The sequence below is a fragment of the Taudactylus pleione genome, unplaced genomic scaffold, assembly GCF_031769625.1.
Source record: "Taudactylus pleione unplaced genomic scaffold, aTauple2 ptg000377l, whole genome shotgun sequence".
Taxonomy (NCBI): domain Eukaryota; kingdom Metazoa; phylum Chordata; class Amphibia; order Anura; family Myobatrachidae; genus Taudactylus; species Taudactylus pleione.
In genome coordinates this window covers 3,981,141-4,004,256 of record NW_028284778.1, presented here as the reverse complement: position 1 = coordinate 4,004,256, position 23,116 = coordinate 3,981,141, and the positions used below count along the sequence as shown (strand labels likewise).

General features: G+C 44.0%; 1 protein-coding gene across 2 annotated transcripts; it reads left to right on the top strand.

The window, feature by feature from the left end:
* The first annotated feature begins 3,058 nt into the window (after positions 1-3,058).
* On the top strand, positions 3,059-23,070 carry LOC148508049 (uncharacterized). 2 transcript variants are annotated; one of them, XM_088445216.1, is made up of 9 exons: positions 3,059-3,144; positions 10,396-10,560; positions 12,244-12,435; positions 12,826-12,904; positions 13,022-13,119; positions 13,291-13,387; positions 16,616-16,713; positions 17,147-17,252; positions 20,806-23,070. In XM_088445216.1, the coding sequence occupies exons 2-9, from the start codon at positions 10,483-10,485 to the stop codon at positions 21,975-21,977; spliced, it is 1,920 nt and encodes a 639-aa protein (XP_088301342.1). In that variant the 5' UTR covers positions 3,059-3,144; positions 10,396-10,482; the 3' UTR covers positions 21,978-23,070. The 2 variants fall into 2 exon arrangements, with proteins under 2 accessions (XP_088301342.1, XP_088301341.1); XM_088445215.1 differs by having other exon boundaries at positions 20,803-23,070.
* Positions 23,071-23,116: the final 46 nt, after the last annotated feature.

The following is a 23,116-nucleotide window of genomic DNA, read 5'->3' as shown; positions in this document are numbered from 1 at the left end:
GGCCACGCTCAGGTGGAAACCCTAACAAGCCTGTTACCAGGCTGCGAGAACCAAAACCTGGAGTGGCCGTGGGTGGAGCCCTCCCTCTCCTCTCACCCACAACCCCCAGGTCCCAAACCGGCTTTTCAAAAAGCCGAAACTCAAGCCTGCTATACTGCAGACTTTCTCCTGGGGGTTTAAAACACATAAGACAGGAATCTGGGACAAATGTACCTGCCACAGACCACTTTACCAATGATCCTATCACAATATATATATATATATACAGTCAGGTGCATAAATATTGGGACATTGACAGAATTTTCATATTTTGGCTTCTATTCACCACCACAATGGCTTTGAAATGAAACAAACAAGATGTGCTTTAACTGCAGACTTTCAGATTTAATTTGAGGGTAATTACATCCAAATCAGTTGAACGGTGTAGGAATTACAACGGTTTCTATATGTGCCTCCCACTTTTTAAGGGGCCAAAAGTAATGGGACAAACTAAACAATCCTAAATCAAACTTTCACTTTTTAATACTTTGTTGCAAATCCTTTGCAGGCAATTACAGCCTGAAGTCTGGAACACATAGACATCACCAGACGCTGGGTTTCATCCCTGGTGATGCTCTGCCAGACCTCTACTGCAAATGTCTTCAGTTCCTACTTGTTTTTGGGGCATTTTCCTTTCAGTTTTGACTTCATCAAGTGAAATGCATGCTCAATCGGATTCAGGTCAGGGGATTGACTTGGCCATTGCATAATATTCCACTTTTTAGCCTTAAAAAACTCTTTGGTTGCTTTTGCAGTATGCTTCGGGTCATTGTCCATCTGCACTGTGAAGCACCGTCCGATGAGTTCTGAAGCATTTGACTGAATATGAGCATATAATATTGCCCGAAACACTTCAGAATTCATTCTGCTGCTTTTGTCAGCAGTCACATCATCAATAAATACAAGGGAACCAGTTCTATTGGCAGCCATACATGCCCACGCCATGACACTACTACCACCATGCTTCACTGATGAGGTGGTATGTTTTGGATCATGAGCAGTTCCTTTCCTTCTCCATACTCTTCTCTTCCCATCACTCTGGTACAAGTTGATCTTTGTTCCAGAACTGTAATGGCTTTTTTAGATGTTGTTTGGTAAACTCTAATCTGGTCTTCCTGTTTTTGTGACTCACCAATGGTTTACATCTTGTGGTGAACCCTCTATATTCACTCTTGTGAAGTCTTCTCTTGATTGTTGACTTTGACACATATACACCTACCTCCTGGAGAGTGTTCTTGATTTGGCCAACTGTTGTGAAGGGGTTTTTCTTCACCAGGGAAATAATTCTTCTGTCATCCACCACAGTTGTTTTCCATCGTCTTCCGGATCTTTTGGTATTGCTGAGCTCTCCGATGCGTTCTTTCTTTTTAAGAATGTTCCAAACAGTTGATTTGGCCACACCTAATGTTTTTGCTATCTCTCTGATGGGTTTGTTTTGATTTTTCAGCCTAATGATAGCTTGCTTCACTGATAGTGACAGCTCTCTGGATCTCATATTGAGAGTCGACAGCAACTGATTCCAAATGCAAATGTCATAACTAGAATCAACTCCAGACCTTTTACCTGCTTAATTGATAATGAAATAACAAGGGAATAGCCCACACCTGTCCATGAAATAGCTTTTGAGTTGATAGTCCCATTACTTTTGGCCCCTTAAAAAGTGGGAGGCACATATAGAAACCATTGTAATTCCTACACCGTTCACCTAATTTGGATGTAATTACCCTCAAATTGTGAAATTCTGCAGTTAAAGCACATCTTGTTTGTTTTATTTCAAAGCCATTGTGGTGGTGAATAGTGGCCAAAATATGAAAATTCTGTCAATGTCCCAATATTTATGCACCTGACTGTATATAGCCGCAGGGATAATCACAGGCGGCACTCAGCGTCTCATGAAATTAACTTTAATCCAACGTTTCGAGTGCAATACTCGTCATCAGGGAAACGTTGGATTAAAGTTCACTTTGTTTCTTGAGATGCTGAGTGCCGCCTGTGATTATCCCTGCTGCTGTATAGGGGTTCATACCCCAAGGAGGGCACCCGCGCAAGTATATTTTTATCCAGGAGTGCTGGAGATTTGGATTCATTAGATATATATATATTATAGAAGATAGTATTATGCAGCGGCACTCACAGGACTTATTACAGACAGTGAGAATAATAGCAGGAGACCCCGCTGTTAGTAAATCAATGTTTCCGTTATCTTTAATAACAAAAGATAACTGAAACGTTGATTGCAGCGATGACACCCAGGCACCTGCATCACTGGAGAGTGCATACCAGCCTTTTCACACACACACTATATATATATATATTATATATATATATAATCACACTAGACACTATCATTACACTGTTACTGGGAATACAGGAAATATATGGGTGAGATAAGAGATGTCTGCACCCTGATACATTATAATACACACATATATAGTATATACCTGTGCATAATAACAACACTGCCATTACACTGGGTAATATATAGGCGGGACACAGCAGACGTTTCATAGAATAGTGAGTGCAGTAAGTGCTGGGTATAAGGTGGCAGTCAGAGACTATGAGGTAAGGGCTCCAGTGACTGTCTCTGTCTGTATTATGGTGACTGCCTCGTTTCTTGCACCTCTCTCATGTCAAATAGTAGTCTCATTACGATACAGTGACAGAGGGAGACGCAGCATTGCCCGCCCAACACACACAGCTGTCTCCTTTCACACTTTCAACATCAGCCAACCGTATGCAAGTTTAAATCGCGGCTCCTCCCACCTATCCTCCTTTAGGGCTACTCCTGTCGCATCATCCTCTTCAATTAAAATGATTGACGCACCAGGGAACCAATCAGGCGGCAAGCAATTCGAATATCTCTATGTAAATAGCTAAGCCTGCATCTCTGACCTGTTTAATGCTTCATCACTAGAGGATACATATGTTCATTATGTGTCGTCTTGCAGGATGAACGGCGGCCATTTTCTTGTAGTGTCTCAGGCACATTGGTTTTACATAAGATAATAGCAAAGACATCTAGAGGGGGCGGGGCCACTTCTCAGACATATTAATATTATTCCGTCGCTAACCATTTCTTCTGCGGGATACGTGAAAGAGAATGAGGTAATGTTTTCTGTAATATATTAGTATCATATAGACAAGACGGCACCGTACAGTGATATATGATGGGGGATAACACAGCTCCCAGTACACACTGATATGTTATTATTATTATTATTATATAGGGGAGAGGGGACTGTACAGTGATATATGATGGGGATAACACAGCTCCCTGCACACACTGATATGTGGTATTATTATTATTATTATTTAGGGGAGAGGGGACTGTACAGTGATATATGAAGGGGAATAACACAGCTCCCAGCACACACTGATATGTGGTATTATTATTATATAGGGGAGAGGGGACTGACTGTACAGTGATGTATGAGGGGGAATAACACAGCTCCCAGCACACACTGATATGTGGTATTATTATATAGGGGGAGGGGACTGTACAGTGATATATGAGGGGGAATAACACAGTTCCCACACACACTGGTATGTGGTATTATTATTATTATATATAGGAGAGAGGGAACTGTACAGTGATATATGAGGGGGAATAACACAGCTCCCAGCACACACTGATATGTGATATTATTATTATATAGAGGAGAGGGAACTGTACAGTGATATATGTTGGGGGATAACACAGCTCCCAGCATACACTAATATGTGGTATTATTATTATTATTATTATTATTATTATATAGAGGAGAGGAGACTGTGTACAGTGATATATAATGAGGGATAACTGCTCCCAGCACACACTGATATGTGATATTATTATATAGATGAGTGGGGACTGTACAGTTATATATTCTGAGGGATAGGGCAGTGGGCAAAGGGTTTTTGGAGCTTGTAGTCAAATAGACCAAGAGTTGCTTTACCTGGTGGAGTCTTTCTGGGATGCCCTATCTAGTTAGTTGTTTTTACTTTTGATGCTGATCATGTTGGGGCGAGGATTTCTGCTATACGTTTCTGTGCGTTGGACTCTGTGGGCGGAATTCAATTGATTCCAGCCCCTATCGCACCCAACGGAGCTATTCAATTCTTGCTCCTGTCGGACGCGATCAGCTGCCAGCACTACATTTCAGCTCGCAGCTCTAGGGGCATGAGAGCTGAAATGTGCGAAAAGTGACCTGTTTGGGCGCCTAAACATCACTTTTCGCGGTCGCGCCCAGCACTTTGGTCGGGTTTAGCTGCTTTACGCGGCTAAACCTGACCTTTATGGGCGTGATCAACGCGAAAAACGGCATCAATTGAATAGCGGCCCGCGATCTCCTGTCACTTTAGACGGGAGATCCGGACCGCGTAATCAATTCAATTCCGCCCTGTGGATTTAATCTTGGGAAACAGATGTGAGTCTAAAATGTTTTGGCATGGCTTTTCCCCAGGAGGTGGGGTTGGGTTATAAGAGTCCTCTTCTACCTGTAAATGCTCCTAGACCCTTTGGGTATCTCCGGTTCTTGTAATTTCATTTTGCAGGTGGTGCGTAGGTCAGTCCTTTACTGATCAACTCTCCATCCCTCAAAGGGACCAGACAGTATTGTCCTGCCCGTGTCCCAGATTCCAGGGAGCCGGTCAAGCAGACATCATGACAGGCATGCGCCCTGCATCCATTCACCGGCGGTGACCGCAGCACCGCTGTTTTCCCCACCCGCGCCCCTTGGGTTGTTGATGGCACCCACAGGCTGTTTTAGAGGGGCAGGGTGCATTCTGCCCCTTAGAAATCGTGCAGGGCGTGGCGCCCCGCTAAAACAGCCTAGCCAGAACTTTATATTTTGTTGTTGAAGTCTTTGGACCACACGTGCGTCATAAGATTATAGATCGGATGCAAGCTCGAGACCCCATGTCTTTATGAAAATTTGCTAAGGGACCTCATCCCTAGGTCAGTCTCTGTGGTCTGCTGTAAACATTATGGCGGTGGTAGTACAGAGTGTCTATGGCAGAGGATCCCAAACTCGGTCCTCAAGGCACCCCCAACGGTCCAGGTTTTAAGGAGCACAATGCTTTGGCACAGGTGACTTAAGTAGCGCCTTAGGCCCGTATTCAATTAGTTTCGCGTACGCGATAAAGTTTCGCATGCCAGACTTTTCGCCTACATCGCCTAATTTAGCTGCGGAAACTTATCGTGCGTGTACCCGCGATTTTCCCTGTTCATTTCCAAAAGGCACGAAAACTGAGGCACGCAAAGTCAGAACAGGCGAAAAGTGGTGTCAGAATCGGGGAAATCAGCCGGAACCCCCAAAAAAGATGCAGAAACAATGGGGATCAATGTAGTAGTGCCCAATTAGCCCTAATACTACTGTTTGGGGTACTTAAGTTCGCACAAAAGCCACTAATTAGCGTCTTTGCACAAGTGGTGAAGAATAGCATTAAGCAGTTTTTTTTGGAGAAAATAAGTAGTCCTGTTAAATTTGGGTACTTGAAATTGGTGCAAGCATGGTTTAAAGTCGGTAAAGTAAATTAAAAAAAAAAAACTTAAAAAAACGCACCTGAAGCAAGCACCTGCAATCAAAAAAACACCTCATCCATACTTGCAGACCCCCAAAAAGTCTATTTCACTAGTTTTTAAGTTTGTACCCCCACTTTGCACTTTTTCGTCCCCTTATTCAAAGTCCGTTTTTGGGATGTTGCTCACTATTTTAAGGTTTTTTTGATGCAGTTATCCTTTGGGGGGCTGTACCAAGGATGCTGAGTGGTATCCCCACCTTTGCACCCCAAAATAGCGATTTTGCACTTTTTTCCTCCACCTATTAAGAGGCGAATCTTTTTCGCCTGTTACATTGCATTGCGTTTTCGCGTAACCGAAAAGTGTTTGCAATTGAATACGGAGATAAGTTTCCACCTGGCGAAAAGTCGCAATCGGTGATACTTTTTCGCGGATCACGGATCGAATTGAATACGGGCCTTCGATTTTTCTTCATTTAACCATCTGCTCAACCATGGATATCCTTAAAATTTGGACCATTAGGGGTGTCTTGAGGACCGAGTTTGGGAACCACTAGTCTATGGACATCACAGATGATTACTTGCATGCATGTATTTGGGAGGAACAACAGATTTTGCGGTTCAGGTCCAGCATTTCCATTCACTTCCCTGTCTCCATCTCTGTGTTAAATACACATCACCAATACAACTCATGTTCTTTGCAACAGTTTATAAACAAGCATTAAGGCCTTCATTCAGAGGCGGCCGTACGGTCTACGACCGCACGGCCGCCTCGATGTTTGTCAAGTGCGCATGCGCACGAGGGAGCCTGCTCCTTCGTGCGCATGCATGAGGCCCGCTAGGACCGACAGCGCCGGTCGTAGCGGGTCTCTTTCCAAAGGGGGCGAGCTGTCGATGTTGATTGACAGCTCGCCCCGTTTGGAAGGCGGGCCGGCGGGGTAGCAGCCCAAACGGAGGCGTTCCCATGGGAACGCCTACCGTTTGGGAGAGGCACCACTGACATCACTAGTGATGTCAGTGGAGAGCTTCCGGCTCTGACAGAGCCAGAAGCTCTCTGGGGCTTACGACAAGTGAGACCCTACCCTAGGGTCTCTGACCATCGCGACCATCACCCTAGCGGTCGTTAGAGCTGTGAGTGACCGCTTGCATCCTCCGACCGCCTCTGAATGAGGCCCTAAATGTATGAGGATTTCAAAAGTCAAGGATTCCCTGAGGGGATCTTAAAGAAAGCCTATAATGAAGTTAAAAACACAGATAGACATGATCTCCTCTCTGTAAACCGCTTATAATCCAATATCAATCATATTAACAAGAAATCAAAGGACTTTTTTAAAAGGCTCGAAATCTCATACAAAAACTAGTTCCAAGTCTTATCAGAAAGAGTGTAGGAAAAAGCAATGACAAAAGTTTTCATGAATTGCAAATCAACCTATGCGATCTGTATAATTCACTGTCTATGGGGTGTCCAGTACGTGGGCTGCACCACTAGAGAATTACTGTAGATAAAAGGTTTTTGGAACATAGGAGTGTGCTTAAAAAAGTTAGATCTCTTACTTCAGGGGGTATTGATCGGGATGCCGGGCGCCTGTCTCCCGGCGTCGGGAAAATGACAGGCGTCTAGATATAGACGCCTGTCATTTAACCCACTCCGGGATAAAGCAGTTGAGAAGCCGGCTGTCGGGATCATGTCAGCCGGTTTCCCGATTGCTTCCCGGGTTAGGCACCCCCCTGGGAGGGTTAGGGTAAGGGGGGTAAGGGTTAGGCACCCTTGTGGGGAGGCTAGGGTTAGGCACCCCCCCCCCCCAGTAGAGTTAGGCTGCGGGGAGGGGGTGTTAGGTTTAGGCACTTACAGGGGGGGGTTAGGCATTAGGGGTGGAGGTTAGGGTTAGGCACCCCTAAAGGAGGGTTGGGAGGGGAGGGTTAGAAATAGTTACTTACTATGTCGGGATCTTCACTGACGGTCTTCCGGCGTCGCGATTTGAACCGCCCGGACTTAGGTCTGGCGGTAGTTCATACTGATCCCTTAGAAACATCAGAGATGAGAGCGACACCCCAGGCAGGAAAGAGGAACTGCACGAGTTACGACAGGTGCAGGGTGCTAGAATGAACACTACTTTATACAAAACAGATATATTAGTTTGTATATGGAAATTTGATTACAAGTTTCAGCTATATAAGGATATTGCCAGTATGCGATATGGACTGGCATGGAATCCAAATGTTTAGGAGAGCACCTATGACTTTCATTGTCAAATTCCACCTCTGCATGTGGTACACAGTTACATTTTATATTTCTAGGCAGATGTTTGTGGTTTGCTTTACCATTTAGTGGCCCTACTGTGTGGCATGCCTTTACCATTTAGGGGCCCTACTGTGTGGCATGCTATGAATTGGTAGTGTTCACTCTAGCTCCGGTGGCAGGCAAGGCGCCGGAGCTAGAGAGGGCAACCTTATGCGCGCGCCTGAAAAGGGGGCGTGGTCATGAAAAGGGGGCGTGTCTATAAGACGTGTCCCCTTTTTGTCATACTTGGGGGCGTGCCCGGCGCTTATGGACACACCGGGCAGCCCCCAAGCGCTGCAGAAAGGGAGAATAGATGCCGGGCACAAGCGCCCGGCGTCTATTCTCCGGCGGTGACTGGGACACCGCATGTTTCTCCACCCGCGGGACACTGCGTCCCGCGGGTGAGAACTGCACCCGCAGGCTGTGAGGGCAGGGCGCTTTTTGCCCTCCTCCTGGAGGGCAGGGTGCTTTTTGCCCTCCAGGAGGAGGGCAGGGTGCCGCGCCCCGCTAAAACAGCCTAGCGGGAACGCTAAATTGGGGTGCACTACTGAGTGGTATAGTATAAATAGGGCACCAGCGATGGGCATGTGGCTGGGTCTGATCGGCATTGAAAGGGGCATGTGTGTAGCTTTCATATATTTTGGTCAGGGGCGATGGTCTGGCTACTAAACTTTTACCGTCGAGCCCTGACATACTGTATGTAAATAACAAGTGTGATATGTACTAAGTTTTAATAGAAAATTGTGAAATGTTTTAGATAATTGTTCAATATGCATCCTGATTAGTTGCTGATAGAATAAAACACAAAGGCTTTGTCAATACCAACCTACCTCTGAGGAATCGCTCACAGAGGGGCAGAAAAATGCGCCAGTGTATCGCTGTTTAGGAACCAGTCCTGCCAGAAGAAGGAGTAAGACCTCAAAGTTCCGTACATCAATTGCTTCTGATCGTTTATGCTGGTTGATGTTTCAATTACTGCTACAACGAACATGATTTGTGTGGTGAGACTTCAAATCAGCCCATGGACGCAGCATTAGAACATCTTCGTGACCATCGGCCAGCAAAGTGACCGTGGGGTCACTCTAGCCAATCATCGTAGATACACAAAATCTCCGTCAGCCGAATGAGATCCTGGACTTTCCCTCCATGTCAAAATTGTTTTTAAGAATAGTTTTGGTTAACATTCAGTTTTTTGTTTGTGTGTCAATCATAAGTTTAGGGTCTTATAAGTATATAGTACTACAATAAAATTGTAAAAATAATTAGGAGAGCTGGTTTAAATATGTCCATTCTATTGTAACATGAGTCACGCATATAAACAATAAAATTTAACTACTAACGGGTCAATTTACTGAAGTGAGTTTTAAAAGTGATGTTGCCCATAGCAACCAATCAGATTCTAGCTATTATCTTCTAGATGCTGCTAGTTAAATGTTAAGTAGAATCTGATTGGTTGCTATGGGCAACATCACTTTTATAACTCACTTCTAAAAACTCTCACTTTAGTAAATTTACCCCTAAGAGTATACATTTTTTTTCGGCTTCTAAGCATTAATTATGACTGTCTACCGCAGGGGTAGCCAACCCCGATCCTCGAGAACTACCAACAGTGCATGTTTTCCAGGTCTCCTCACAGAACCACAATTGAAATAATGAGCTCCACCTGTGGATCTTTTCAAACGTGTTATGGTGCATACACACGTAGCGACCTGCCAGCGATACGATATCGCTGGCAGATCATACTGCACCCTCCCTGGTGTGTTGGATGATGTATATAGATCATCCAACATACCACAAACTTGGCAGCGACTATAGCGACCCTCCTCGATAGGTTGTCCAGCATGCAGGGACGATGGGCGATATCGCTATTGCTCATCAGTGTGTATCAGGTGTGTGATAACAGTGGACCTGTGAATAGTGATCATTGTGTATCAGGTGTGTGATATAAGTGTGACCTGCGTATAGTGATTAGAGTGAATCAGCAAAGGAGAAACATTTACATTTGATGTTATTGTGAGGACCAAAATCCTCTCTGATTTTCTAGATTTAAATTAAATCAGAGACTAAACTACAATGTTCCGGCATTTGTAGCAGATTTCATGTAACGTAAAATGACAGAAATTATTTGTTTAATATTAGGCAACGACATTGACTAAGCTTGTTCAGAGGAACTTCTGAGAAACACTGATCAGATAAAACTGATAATAGTGGAGGACTAAAGGTGCGTACACACTAGACGATTTGCTCACGATGCGATATCGTGAGCGATTTCCCTTGAACTCTCTCCGCTTCTCCAGGGCACGATATGGTGCTAAAAAGTGTCCAATCTGACTTAAGATCTATCGTTCACAAAATCTTGGCAAGATCTAAAGATGCGATGTACGACCAGCGGGTACGCGCATCGGCATCGTGATCGTGAGTGGACACATTTTACACGATTTGTCGTTCCGATGCGTCGAAATAGGGCGAATCGTGTAAAATATCGTCTACCGTGTAGGCACCTTTACTGGTCACTCAGTTTTTATGTTGATTATGTTACATGTGTACTCTGTGATGATTATTATATTTTTCCCTAGAAAAGTGTGCGTTGAACAACAAGATCATCTTTACTAGAAATCACGTAAGGAAGAAACCTGTCCTATATTAATCATTGATCCCTGAGGATGGACAAGGACAGGAGTCGCATAAATGAAAAGATATTAAATATAACCCTGGAGATCATCTATCTGCTCACTGGAGAGGTGAGGATGTCTGGGGGTGTCACAGTGACATCACTCTTATCTCTATTACTAACACAGGTACCTGACTGGGGAGGTGAGGGAGTCTGGGAGTGTCACAGTGACATCACTATTATCTCTATTACTAACACAGGGACCTGACTGGGGAGGTGAGGATGTCTGGGGAGTGTCACAGTGACATCACTCTTATCTCTATTACTAACACAGGTACCTGACTGGGGAGGTGAGGGAGTCTGGGAGTGTCACAGTGACATCACTCTTATCTCTATTACTAACACAGGGACCTGACTGGGGAGGTGAGGGAGTCTGGGAGTGTCACAGTGACATCACTATTATCTCTATTACTAACACAGGTACCTGACTGGGGAGGTGAGGGAGTCTGGGAGTGTCACAGTGACATCACTATTATCTCTATTACTAACACACGGACCTGACTGGGGAGGTGACGGAGTCTGGGAGTGTCACAGTGACATCACTATTATCTGTATTACAGGGACCTGACTGGGGAGGTTAGGATGTCTGGGGATGTCACAGTGACATCACTATTATCTCTATTACTAACACAGGGACCTGACTGGGGAGGTGAGGGAGTCTGGGAGTGTCACAGTGACATCACTATTATCTGTATTACAGGGACCTGACTGGGGAGGTTAGGATGTCTGGGGGTGTCACAGTGACATCACTATTATCTCTATTACTAACACAGGGACCTGACTGGGGAGGTGAGGGAGTCTGGGAGTGTCACAGTGACATCACTATTATCTCTATTACTAACACAGGTACCTGACTGGGGAGGTGAGGGAGTGTCACAGTGACATCACTATTATCTCTATTACTAACACAGGGACCTGACTGGGGAGGTGAGGGAGTCTGGGAGTGTCACAGTGACATCACTATTATCTCTATTACTAACACAGGGACCTGACTGGAGAGGTGAGGGAGTCTGGGAGTGTCACAGTGACATCACTATTATCTCTATTACAGGGACCTGACTGGGGAGGTGAGGGAGTCTGGGAGTGTCACAGTGACATCACTATTTTCTCTATTACTTACACAGCGATATTACATAAGTCTTACAACTCACTCACCTGCCATATTGAGTGGGCCTCTGTGTTTGTCCAATCCCTACCGCACTGTCATCTTACTGTTTGCACTGTCCAAAGGCCGGACGCACTGTACAGGGGGCTCACTGCAGCTGGCAGGAGTTGCAAGATAGCTAAGTGCTATATACTCTCCACTGTCCTGTTCTAGGAAAGCTATACAAATGGGAAGTGATTATATTTATAATTGGGGGCAACGCAGTGGTTAGCATTGAACCCTCATACCGCTGGGGTCATGAGTTGGATTCCCGATAAAGGTTCTGTCTGTATGGAGTTTGTATGTTCCCCCAGTGTTTGTGTGGGTTTCTTTTGAGTACTCTTGTTTCATCCCACACCACTCCAAAAGCACTCCAAATCCTAGTTTGTGTGTGTATTAGAGAACTTAGACTGTCACCTCCAATGGACTAGGACTGATGTGAAGTACATACAATATATTCTGTATACATCGCTGTGTCATTTTTGGCTCTATAGAAATAATAATAAAAGTTAGACTGTTGTCTGTTTTTCACAATTAGCACATAAATGAATAGTTCCAAATATGTGGACTTTTCATTTATGTTTTTAATGATGTCTAATTCGATCCAAGGATTACATAGTAATAGAGAAGACATCCGGTGAGCTTGAGACACCCAGCAGCTGTCCCCGTGTGTCAGGAGGACTGAGCAGGACCCAGAGCCCCATCACGGTGCCTCCACCTCACTCACTAACTCATGAGAGAGACAATGACCAGAAGATCCTGGAACTCACCAACAAGATCATTCAACTGCTGACTGGAGAGGTGACTGCTGGGAATGGGACATTATACAGTAACACCAGGGGATGTGTCTGGGTGATGACTGGAGAGGTGACTGCTGGGAATGGGACATTATACAGTAACACCAGGGGATGTGTCTGGGGGATGACTGGAGAGGTGACTGCTGGGAATGGGACATTATACAGTAACACCAGGGGATGTGTCTGGGTGATGACTGGAGAGGTGACTGCTGGGAATGGGACATTATACAGTAACACCAGGGGATGTGTCTGGGTGATGACTGGAGAGGTGACTGCTGGGAATGGGACATTATACAGTAACACCAGGGGATGTGTCTGGGTGATGACTGTATCATTGTGTGTGTGTCAGGTTCCTATAAGGTGTGAGGATGTCACTGTCTATTTCTCCATGCAGGACTGGAAATGTTTTGAAGAAGACAAGGGTGTGTACAAGGACACAATGTTGGTGAATTTCTGGACCACTACGTCACAGGGTAAGAGGAGACTTTCATTTATTGTACAGGGCAGAGCAGTATTGTTGGCCACCAAGATACACATCATCTGATAAACACATATATACAATGTACTCAGTCACTTTGTGTCTCCTACAGATGGGCCCAGTAACAGAGATACCCCAGAGAGATGTCCCCATCCTCTTTATTCACAGGACTGTACAGAGGAGACTCACAGGACCCCACAGGAGGATCAGGTAGATGGAATTTAGAGTCTCACCCAATACTAAAGTGACTTTTCACTATATAATTTGTAGAGGAGCTGTGTGTGTCTTTAACACTGATATTCTACTGATAATATGTTTAATCTCAATTAATGATATCAAACATTCCAAAACTGTTATTTTATTGTTTTGTGGGTAATTTAGGGTGATAACATGACTGATATTAAGGAAGAAGAAGAGACATATGTTAGAGCTGACCGGCGGTGTAAGGAGGAGGAAAACCCTACATTTATTAGCAAAGGTGAGTAATAAATACTCCTCCTTCAGTCACTACTATTCTGCATCCTCCTCTGTCAGTACAAAGTAATGTGGAAAAAGTATTTCCCTGATTGGGAAATCAGCAGTCACATACATCTTATAGACTCCTGTTCTCCCACTCATATCATGTCACTGTGTGTTGCCAGCCCAGAGATCTGACCAGTCTCCTCCCCACACTCTCTGGTGTATCTCATACATCAGGAGCCATCAGCCCCTATTATACTCCTGCTCTCCCCCTCACATCATGTCACTGTGTGTTACCAACCCAGAGATCTGACCAGTCTCCTTCCCACACTCTCTGGTGTATCTCATACATCAGGAGCCATCAGCCCCTATTATACTCCTGCTCTTTGCCTCACATCATGTCACTGTGTGTTACCAGCCCAGAGATCTGACCAGTCTCCTCCCCACACTCTGTTTTATATCTCATACATCAGAGGCCATCAGCCCCTATTATATTCCTGCTCTCCTCCTCACATCATGTCACTGTGTGTTACCAGCCCAGAGATCTGTCCAGTCTCCTCTCCACACTCTCTCTGGTGATTGTTGTACATCAACAAGTGACATCCCCATAGTGATTCAGTCACTGACCAATGGGATGAGACCATGTGTGAGACAATCCATGATCTTTCCCTGTACTCAGATTGTAATAATATTTATCTCTCATCCATGGGGGACACTATAACAGTATTGCAGGGACTGTAGCTTGGGAACTTTCACATTTTCAACCAGAAAGCACAGTTCCTCTCCCTTAATACCATGGAAAGTGAAACCTGCCCTCCAGATGATGTTGCTTGTTTATGTCTGATTACCACTTGTTTCATCCTTTATCAGTATTCATCAGGATTTTTTGGAGTATGCTTAGCATGTAGCAATAACCTGCTCCCACTATGGGACAGCCTGCAGGGTAGACCTGGTCACTGCCACTGCAGTTAGTGACTGGGATTCCCATGTTTCCATTGGCATTGGACCATGCACTCAGGCGCATAATTACTTAAGTGGCTGTACACCTCTCTTGGACAGGGGAGCCAGTTAAAACATGTGGTTAAACCTATGTGCTTGGAACTGCGTTGGGGAAGTTGGTGCAGGGTCCACTGGTACATGTGAGATTGCCCCGCACCAGGTGCAAAGAGGCTAAGGGAGCCGACCTTTGTACATCAGCCAGGGCGATGCCATACCTGCATCACCACCTCCCCGATGACACTTTCCTGTTAGGCAAACCTACCAGAAGCCCTACTGCCATTTGGCAGACACTACAGTTTAAGGATGGCATGGGAATGGACATTCCCGATTAGTTCACTATTTAGAACAGTTTTTCTTTCACCTCTGTCCTCAATGAATCGTGGACCAAGCTTGATTGCAAATTTCAGATTGCATACATTTTGCAGTCCCTGTACCATCTCCCTTGTATATCTACAAGAAATCCAACTTGATACTTTCCCAGTGTATCTTCCTGGGGGTCTCCTTTTGGGCACCCCGCAGCAGAGGGTGATCTTACTAGAACAGGTAGTATTTTTTTGCTGTTAGCACGCAGACTGGTCTCTATTGACCTTGACATGTGTTTTCATGGGAATATGGTTTACATCTTTGAGGCGGTGCAGTTTGTATGTTCCCCTGAAGGATTTTCCATATCTAGTTTGGACATTCAACAGGTGTTGCTCCTTCTCCATCTTGGTCTTGATGATTGTGACAATGTACGCCAGCCTTTGAGGTTGGGCTCAATTCTTCAGAGCTGGCTTTTGGGTCTTTGATCTCTAGATACGTCAAAGTTCCATGCTGGAGCTCAGAATGGATTTTATCGCTCTATTCAGAGGACGCCAGTTATTGCAAAGAAATTACTTAGTTCATAAGGGAGCTCCATGTCATGCCCTGTCACAAGAGAGATTTTTAGGATCATGCAATGGGAGGATTCAAACATTCCAGTCAACCCAGCTTTTTCCATTGCAGGGGAAGAAAAGTGGGAAGCAGATGTTCTTAGTAGTCACAACCTTCCCCCCCCCCACACCTTCTAGCAGCTTGTGGACAGGTGGGGTCAGTCAGATGTAGATGCCATGTTAGTCCCTGATCTACCTATCTTCTCAAGTAGCGATGTCTCGTCAAGAAGGTACACAGACGTTTTAATCATGGCAGAGGGACCATCATGGCATCTGCCTATCTGCCTTCCAAGACCTGATCTGTTGCATCAATGCCTCTTTCATCACCTGAATTGACCTCAGCTGGCTTTAACGGCGTGGGTATTGAAGTCATGTTTCTTAGAGCTAAGAATTTTTTTTAAACGTATAGTTCAGACTATGCTCAAACCTCTGAAGCCTGTGTCGGCCAAAAGTTATCACAGGTTTTGAAAGATCTGCATATTGGGACAGTTTCTGCTGTTCCTGCCGGAGGAACCTGAAAGAGGTTAGAAACTTAGCTCTGAAAGGTTCAAAGAAGATAGGCTCGTTTTCCAGAAGTACAGAACTTCTTTCAGGAAGTGATTCATGTGCAGCTTAACTCCTTGGGAATTAAACCTGGTGCTTGACCGCATCACAATACTCCTCCTTCGAATCCCATTGGACTCTGTAAAGGTAACGATACTGTTCTGTTGTACCTCTCTACAGCGAGGAAAGTTTCAGACTTGGTGGCTCTTTCATGTAGGTCTGCATTTGTCATGAGGACAGGGCTGTTCTTAGGACCAAGCCTTCCTTTCAGACAATGTGTTTCTCTGGGCATTGAGGAACAGTATCCAGGGAACATGAGAGGACACGTAAAGTAACAACCAATCAGCTTCTGTCATTTTACAGGCTGTGTTTCAAAAAATGACAGCGAGTGTTTGGTACTTTATCTCTACCGCTATGTATGGGGCATGTTTTGACATTTCTGCAGCTGATTCCTTGCCCTATTGTGTTAAAAGGTTTTTGGGGAAACATTTTCAGATGTTCTTATTAATACACAGTGCCTCCATTTCAAACTCTATCTATAGGCAACTATGTATCCTTTTATTTAAAGAACATACTGGTGTTGATATTTCCCATCTATCGTGTATTTTGTCAGTTTATTGCTGTATTACAAATAAGGTTGAAGTTGGAACATATTAGAGATGCTTCCTTATATACTTAGTACATAGGGAGTCATTCCTGCTTTCCCTATTGAGCTCTGGGTTGGTTCATTTTTCGTTCACACATCATCACATACTGTATGTACAATGTACTCAGTCACTGTGTGTCTCCTACAGATGGAGCCAGTAACAGAGATACCCCAGAGAGATGTCCCCGTCCTCTTTATACCCAGGACTGTACAGAGGAGAATCACAGGAACCCACAGGAGGATCAGGTAGACGGGTTTTGGGGTCTCGTCAAATACCAAAGTGACTTCTCACTGTATAAGAGCAGCTTTATGTGTCTTAAGCTGGGTACACACTAGACGATATCTTGAGCGATTTGGCCGATGCTGATGCATCGGAAAGACAAATGTCCCACAGTGTTCCCACGATGCTGATGCACGCTCCTGCGAGTCGTCCGTCGCATCCTCAGATCTTTTGTACATGCAGAAAGATCTGAGGATGTCAGCCCCCCCCAGCCTCCGCCACTGCCGGCATCGGCAAGTGTGCTGGCTCCCCCCTCCAGTTCCGTCGCAAACGATGTCGTACTGGGTACACATCGTCTAATGTCTACCCATCTTTATACACTTCTAATCTATGGTGCAATATCCATTAATCAAATCAGACATTTTTAAAGTGTTATTTTTTGTGTTGTGGGTTAATTAGGGAGAAGATCTGACTAATATTAAAGTAGAAGATATAGCGGAAGAAGAAGAGATGTATGGTGACCAGCAGTGTAAGGAGGAGGAAATACCTACAGATATCAGCACAGGTGAGTAATAATCACTAAGTACAGAACAGTCACATATTCTCCTTGTTCTGTCACTACAGCAATCTCTTATCCTACACCCTATTCTGTCACTACAGCCATCTCTTATCCTACACCCTCCTCTGTTACTACATCCATCTCTTATCCTACACCCTCCTCTGTCACTACAGCCATCTCTTATCCTACACCCTCCTCTGTCACTACAGCCATCTCTTATCCTAGACCCTCCTCTGTCACTACAGCCATCTCTTATCCTACACCCTCCTCTGTCACTACAGCCATCTCTTATCCTACACCCTTCTGTCACTACAGCAATCTCATCGTACACCCTCCTCTGTCACTACAGCCCTCTCTTATCCTACACCCTCCTCTGTCACTACAGCCCTCTCTTATCCTACACCTTCCTCTGTCACTACAGCCATCTCTTATCCTACACCTTCCTCTGTTACTACAGCACTCTCTTATCCTACACCCTCCTCTGTCACTACAGCCATCTCTTATCCTACACCCTCCTCTGTCACTACAGCCATCTCTTATCCTACACCCTTCTGTCACTACAGCAATCTCTTATCCTACACCCTCCTCTGTCACTACAGCCGTCTCTTAATCCTACACCCTCCTCTGTCACTACAGACTAATGAGGACAATGTATCTGCCCAGTAGGGGAGTCAGGAGCCATCAGACCTGAAAAGTAACCAGAGGAGACCTGTTTAGTCAGTTATCTAGTAACAATAGTACATACTGTACATTCGTGTTGTATTGCTTGTTTATGCCAGGTATTGCCACTAGCATGTAAATAAGTGTTGTGCATTAGAGACATGAGAGTGCCCAAAAGCAGTTTTCAACCCAAGGTAAACGTTATAATGCCTCAGTTGGTCAATCGCTAGGTTGTTTTTGCCAGGTGAGGAGTTGGGTCTTGCACTGTGGGCACAATACAGTTTGTGTGTTAATAAAGAAACCACATTTAACCAGCTGCCAGTTGTCAGCCTAAGTGATTGAGTACTCACGTTCCCTTCCAAACCCCTACTAGAATCCTGCTCTCCTCATATCCGTACATTGTGTGCAAACAGCCAAGAGATCTGAGCAGGTTTTTCTCTATTCAACCATTGATGGACACTGGGTTATTATGGTGTATAAAGTGCGGTTGCAGGGAACAAGGAGACTTTAAATTTACAGGCAAATAATTTAAGATCCTCTGCTCTCTAAAGCCCATTGGGACCTTCAGTATTTTTAGTGGCTATCCGGAGCTGGGCACTTTCCGCTTTGTGCAGCCATGTCATTTTAAGTTTTATTTTTTTTGTTTTATTCAAATTTATTTTGGAACCTGCATCCCTCAGACGCAGCTAGGGATGCCATGGGAGGTCTGCAGATGTACCAAAAGCCCATTCCCAGCATGGAATCACTCTCGGGGAGACCTGCAGACTGCATCCGCAATGTGCGGCTAGTGACTTATAATGCACAATGCCTCCATCAGTGGTAAAGTGGTGGTAGAGGCTGGGTGCATGCTTCTACCGGATAGTGCCGCATTCCTATGGGATTACACACAATGTATGCCCCTGCCTTCCTACACTTCTGGGGATGTGGATATTTCAGGGCAGCATGTTGGCACAGTGGCTAGAACTGCTGCCATAGTGCTGGGGTTGTGGGTTAAACTTCAACTAGGGACCATATTGGTGTGGAATTTGTATGTTCTCCACACGTTTCACCAAAATTAACCCTGGTTTTGTGTGTGTGTGTGTTAAGGAATATCGGTTATAAAGGAAGAGACTGAGTAATTAAATATTCACTGTAAAGCACTGTGTAATATGTAATCGTTATCGAAATAAGGATTAATAAAATATATATATTGTTCCATATGTTTTGGGAATGTTATCAAATCAAACATTATTGATAGACCGTTGTCAGCTTGTTTGCAAGTCTTTTTGGCGTTGATATTCCCTGTTGGTCCAGCCTGTCTACTTCTGTAGTACATTAACTTTAAGGTTGAAACATGGAAGAGGTGCCTCCTTTATATACTTAGTACATATAGCATAGGGAGTTATTCCTACTTTCAAGCTATTGGTCGCTAAGGTTAATGTAAAAATTCAGACCTTTGTCTTCTTTTCTAAGAGGTCAAAGAAGACACTGGGGTATAGTAGGTGACACGATGAGCCTGGGCACTTTTGAGTAAAATCTTAGCAGCACAGGCTCCTCCCCCTCTATACCCTGATTGGCCTTACAGACCTGGTTTAAAAGTTCCCATCAGAACTGGGCTCTTTAGCAGATTCTTTATTCATTTTATTTTCGGTTTTGCAATTCCTGTTCAGGGATTAAAGGGGCGATCTGTCTAAAGTACCGCTGGCTGTCCATCCCCACCCCCGCGAGCTCTCTTCTGTGTCTTTGTTGGGACCGAGCTACTGCCATCACAGGAGCTGGCCATCTATTTTCACAGCAACAGCCAGCTCGAACTCCACCACTGTCAGATGCACCCACCCAGGGGAGACCACAGTGGGAGCGCGTCTGTTGAATTATAACGACAGGTGAAATTTGGCAACATCAAATGCTTGGGAGAAGTTGATTGGGCCCAGCGGTCAGGTGTCGGACCTCAAGAGTCTTCCACTTACCAAAAGCGTTAGGTTCTAAAGGAAGCAGTCCAGACTCTGTTAATCACAAGAGTCATCGCCATTTTCCTGTTCCGATTGTGGGAAATGTTTTACATGGCAAGCAGGTCTGGTTATACATCAGAAAAGTCACAGAGTACCGAAGCCATTTTCATCTTCTGATTTTGGGAAATGACAGAAATCAGATCTTGTTAAACCGTACACTATTCTACTGAACAGATCCGATTTATTTTGACCCGGGCTCTTAAGTGAGTTCAAATTCAACTATTTTATTATTATTTTTTATATACTGTATATAGAGGATTGAGGTGGCATCATTTGAATTACTTTTTTCTAATATTATTTTTGCGATGTTCTTATCCATTTGCTGTATGTAGTCGGGGCATTACATATTTATATTCACAGGACCAGCACCTGCACATATATTTGGCTTTCAACATGTTGACGAAGAAAACCTGTATCCGCTTACTGTCCAGTATATTGCAGACCTCGACGTGCCGTTTTTACAAGATAGTAGCCGTCTTTCGCTTCATATGGGAATGGTCGTGATGTTTTGGCTCATTTGTTTATATAGAGCCCAGTTTCTCAAACCTGGTCCTCAGGACCCCAAACAGTGCATGTTTTCCATGTCTCCTCACAGAACCACAAGTGAAATAATTAGCTCCACCTGTGGATCTTTTAAAATTAGTCAGTAATGACTACACCTGTCCACCCGCTAGGTGACCTGGAAAATGTGAACTGTGTGGGGTCCTGAGGACCGAGTTTGAGAACCACTGATATAGAGCAGTTTAAAATGTCCTTTAATAAGATATACATTGTACCATGAGACATGGAATTAATCATTTGATGTTTTTTTTGGGGGGGAGCTTTTCAACATTGTCATTAATGAAAAATTAAACTTGTTACATTAAAACATTCATATTCCCATATACTGTATTTATTTTATTCTCCAGCAGGTGGATGTAACAGCAGGGATACCTTAGAGAACCATCTTATCTTATCTCCAGATGAAGAAATAGAAGATAACAAAATCACACAAGATTCTCCAGGAGAAAAACCTATTAGCCCAATTATACGTCCAGTACTTCAAAGTGTAGATACGTCATCTGATCCCTCTAACCAAGAGCAATGTTCTCCTGATAACTCACATAATATTACACATAGTACATCTTTTAGCGTAATCAAAATCTCTCCCTGTTCTATAGATGGCAAATGTTTTACACAGGACACCCATCAGCCAGCTAAGGTCGGTGAGAAACAATTTCCATGCTCTGAGTGTGGAAAATGTTTCACACAGAAATCATATCTTGTTCAACATCAGAAAATTCACACAGGTGAGAAGCCTTTTTCATGCTCTGAGTGTGGAAAATCTTTTACACACAAGTCAACACTTGTTACCCATGAGAGACTTCACACCGGTGAGAAACCGTTCTCATGCCCGGATTGTGGTAAATGTTTTTCACACAAATCAGCTCTGGTTATACATCAGAGACTTCACACAGGTGAGAAACCATTTCCATGTACTAATTGCGGGAAATGTTTTATACACAAATCACATCTGGTTTCACATCAAAGACTTCACACGGGCGAGAAACCTTTTTCATGCTCTGAGTGTGGGAAACTTTTTACACACAAATCAGCTCTAGTTACACATCAGCGCAATCACACAGGTGAGAAGCCATTTTCATGTTCTGAGTGTGGGAAATGCTTTACAGAGAAATCATCCCTTGTTTTACATCAGAGACTTCACACAGGTGCTAAACCTTTTCAGTGCTCTGAGTGTGGGAAGTGTTTCACACAGAAATCAGATCTTGTTACGCATTTGAGAATTCACACAGGTGAGAAGCCATTTTGTTGTACCGAGTGCGGGAAATGTTTTACCCGGAAGTCCGTTCTTGTTACACATGAGAGACTTCACACAGGTGAGAAGCCATTTTCCTGTTCGGAGTGTGGGAAATGTTTCACACATAATTCAGCTCTAGTTATACATCAAAGGAGTCACACGGGTGAGAAGCCATTTTCCTGTTCCGATTGTGGGAAATGTTTTACGTGGCAATCAGGTCTGGTAATACATCAGAAAAGTCACAGAGGTGCAAAGCCATTTTCATCTTCTGATTCTGGGAAATGATAAAAATCAGATCTTGTTAAACCATACGCTATTCCACAGAGCAGATCTCATTAAATATAGTATTTATTTTGAACCGGGCTCTTAAGTGACTTTATCCCCAACTATTTTTTTATTATTATTTTTTATATACATAAAGGGTTGAGGTGGCATTATTTGAATTACTGTTCTAATTTTATTTTTGCAATGTTATTATCCATTTCACAATTTCATAGCCACTCATTGGGTGGATGGAAAGTAAAGTCAGTTTGCAGCGTCAACAGTAGTGTTTGGAATGGATCACCCAAATGGTATAGCAGTTTAGAAAGCCATCAGAATAGGACTCAAGAGGTCAGATTGGTAATAGACCATAAGGACTGAGAACTGCCATACAAGTCCCTGGCGCAAACGTCCTCCGCTTCGTCAAAAGCCTATGGTATGCAGCAAGGAGGCCTGTGCCCAAATGAATGTAAGGTCATAAAGGAACACTTGGGTATATCTGAAGTTTGTTTGCTAAAAAAATAAAATAAAAGAGTGTCAAGTACAAGACACAACCTCAGGGAGGAATAATGCTAGGTACATATTAGACGATTTGCAAAAGATGCAATGTCATCAACGATTTCCCTTGAACTCCCGGGAAACGTTCTAGTGCATACACACTGTGTGCAATCTAACAATCAAGCAAACAATATATCTTGCATCATTTGGTGGTTACATCGTTAATTATATAATGTAACCATATCAGCTGAACGTCTGGTAGTGCGTACACACTGCATGATCTGAGAGGAATCTTCCTACATGGACAAAAGATCTGAAGATGCGACGGATGACGCAGCGGGAGCGCGCATTGTGCGTACACCCTGGCCGTTTTGAACGATTTGTCGTTCCAATGCGTTGGAATCGGCCAAATTGTTCAAAATATCTTCTAGTGCGCAGGGGCTTTAAGGATGGTCTTATTTGTGAGTGTTCCTGGAGCTTTGGATGAAGTCTGAATAGTATAGCTGTGTGTCTTTAAAGAGGCAAAGCTCTCTCCTACACTGTCCTGAGCAGTCGATGATGCTATGATATGTATATTTAAAATAATTATCCATATACTGATATTTTATTAAATGCTACATTGTCACGTGTATAGTTGTGTTTTTCTACATTCGTGTGAGATCACT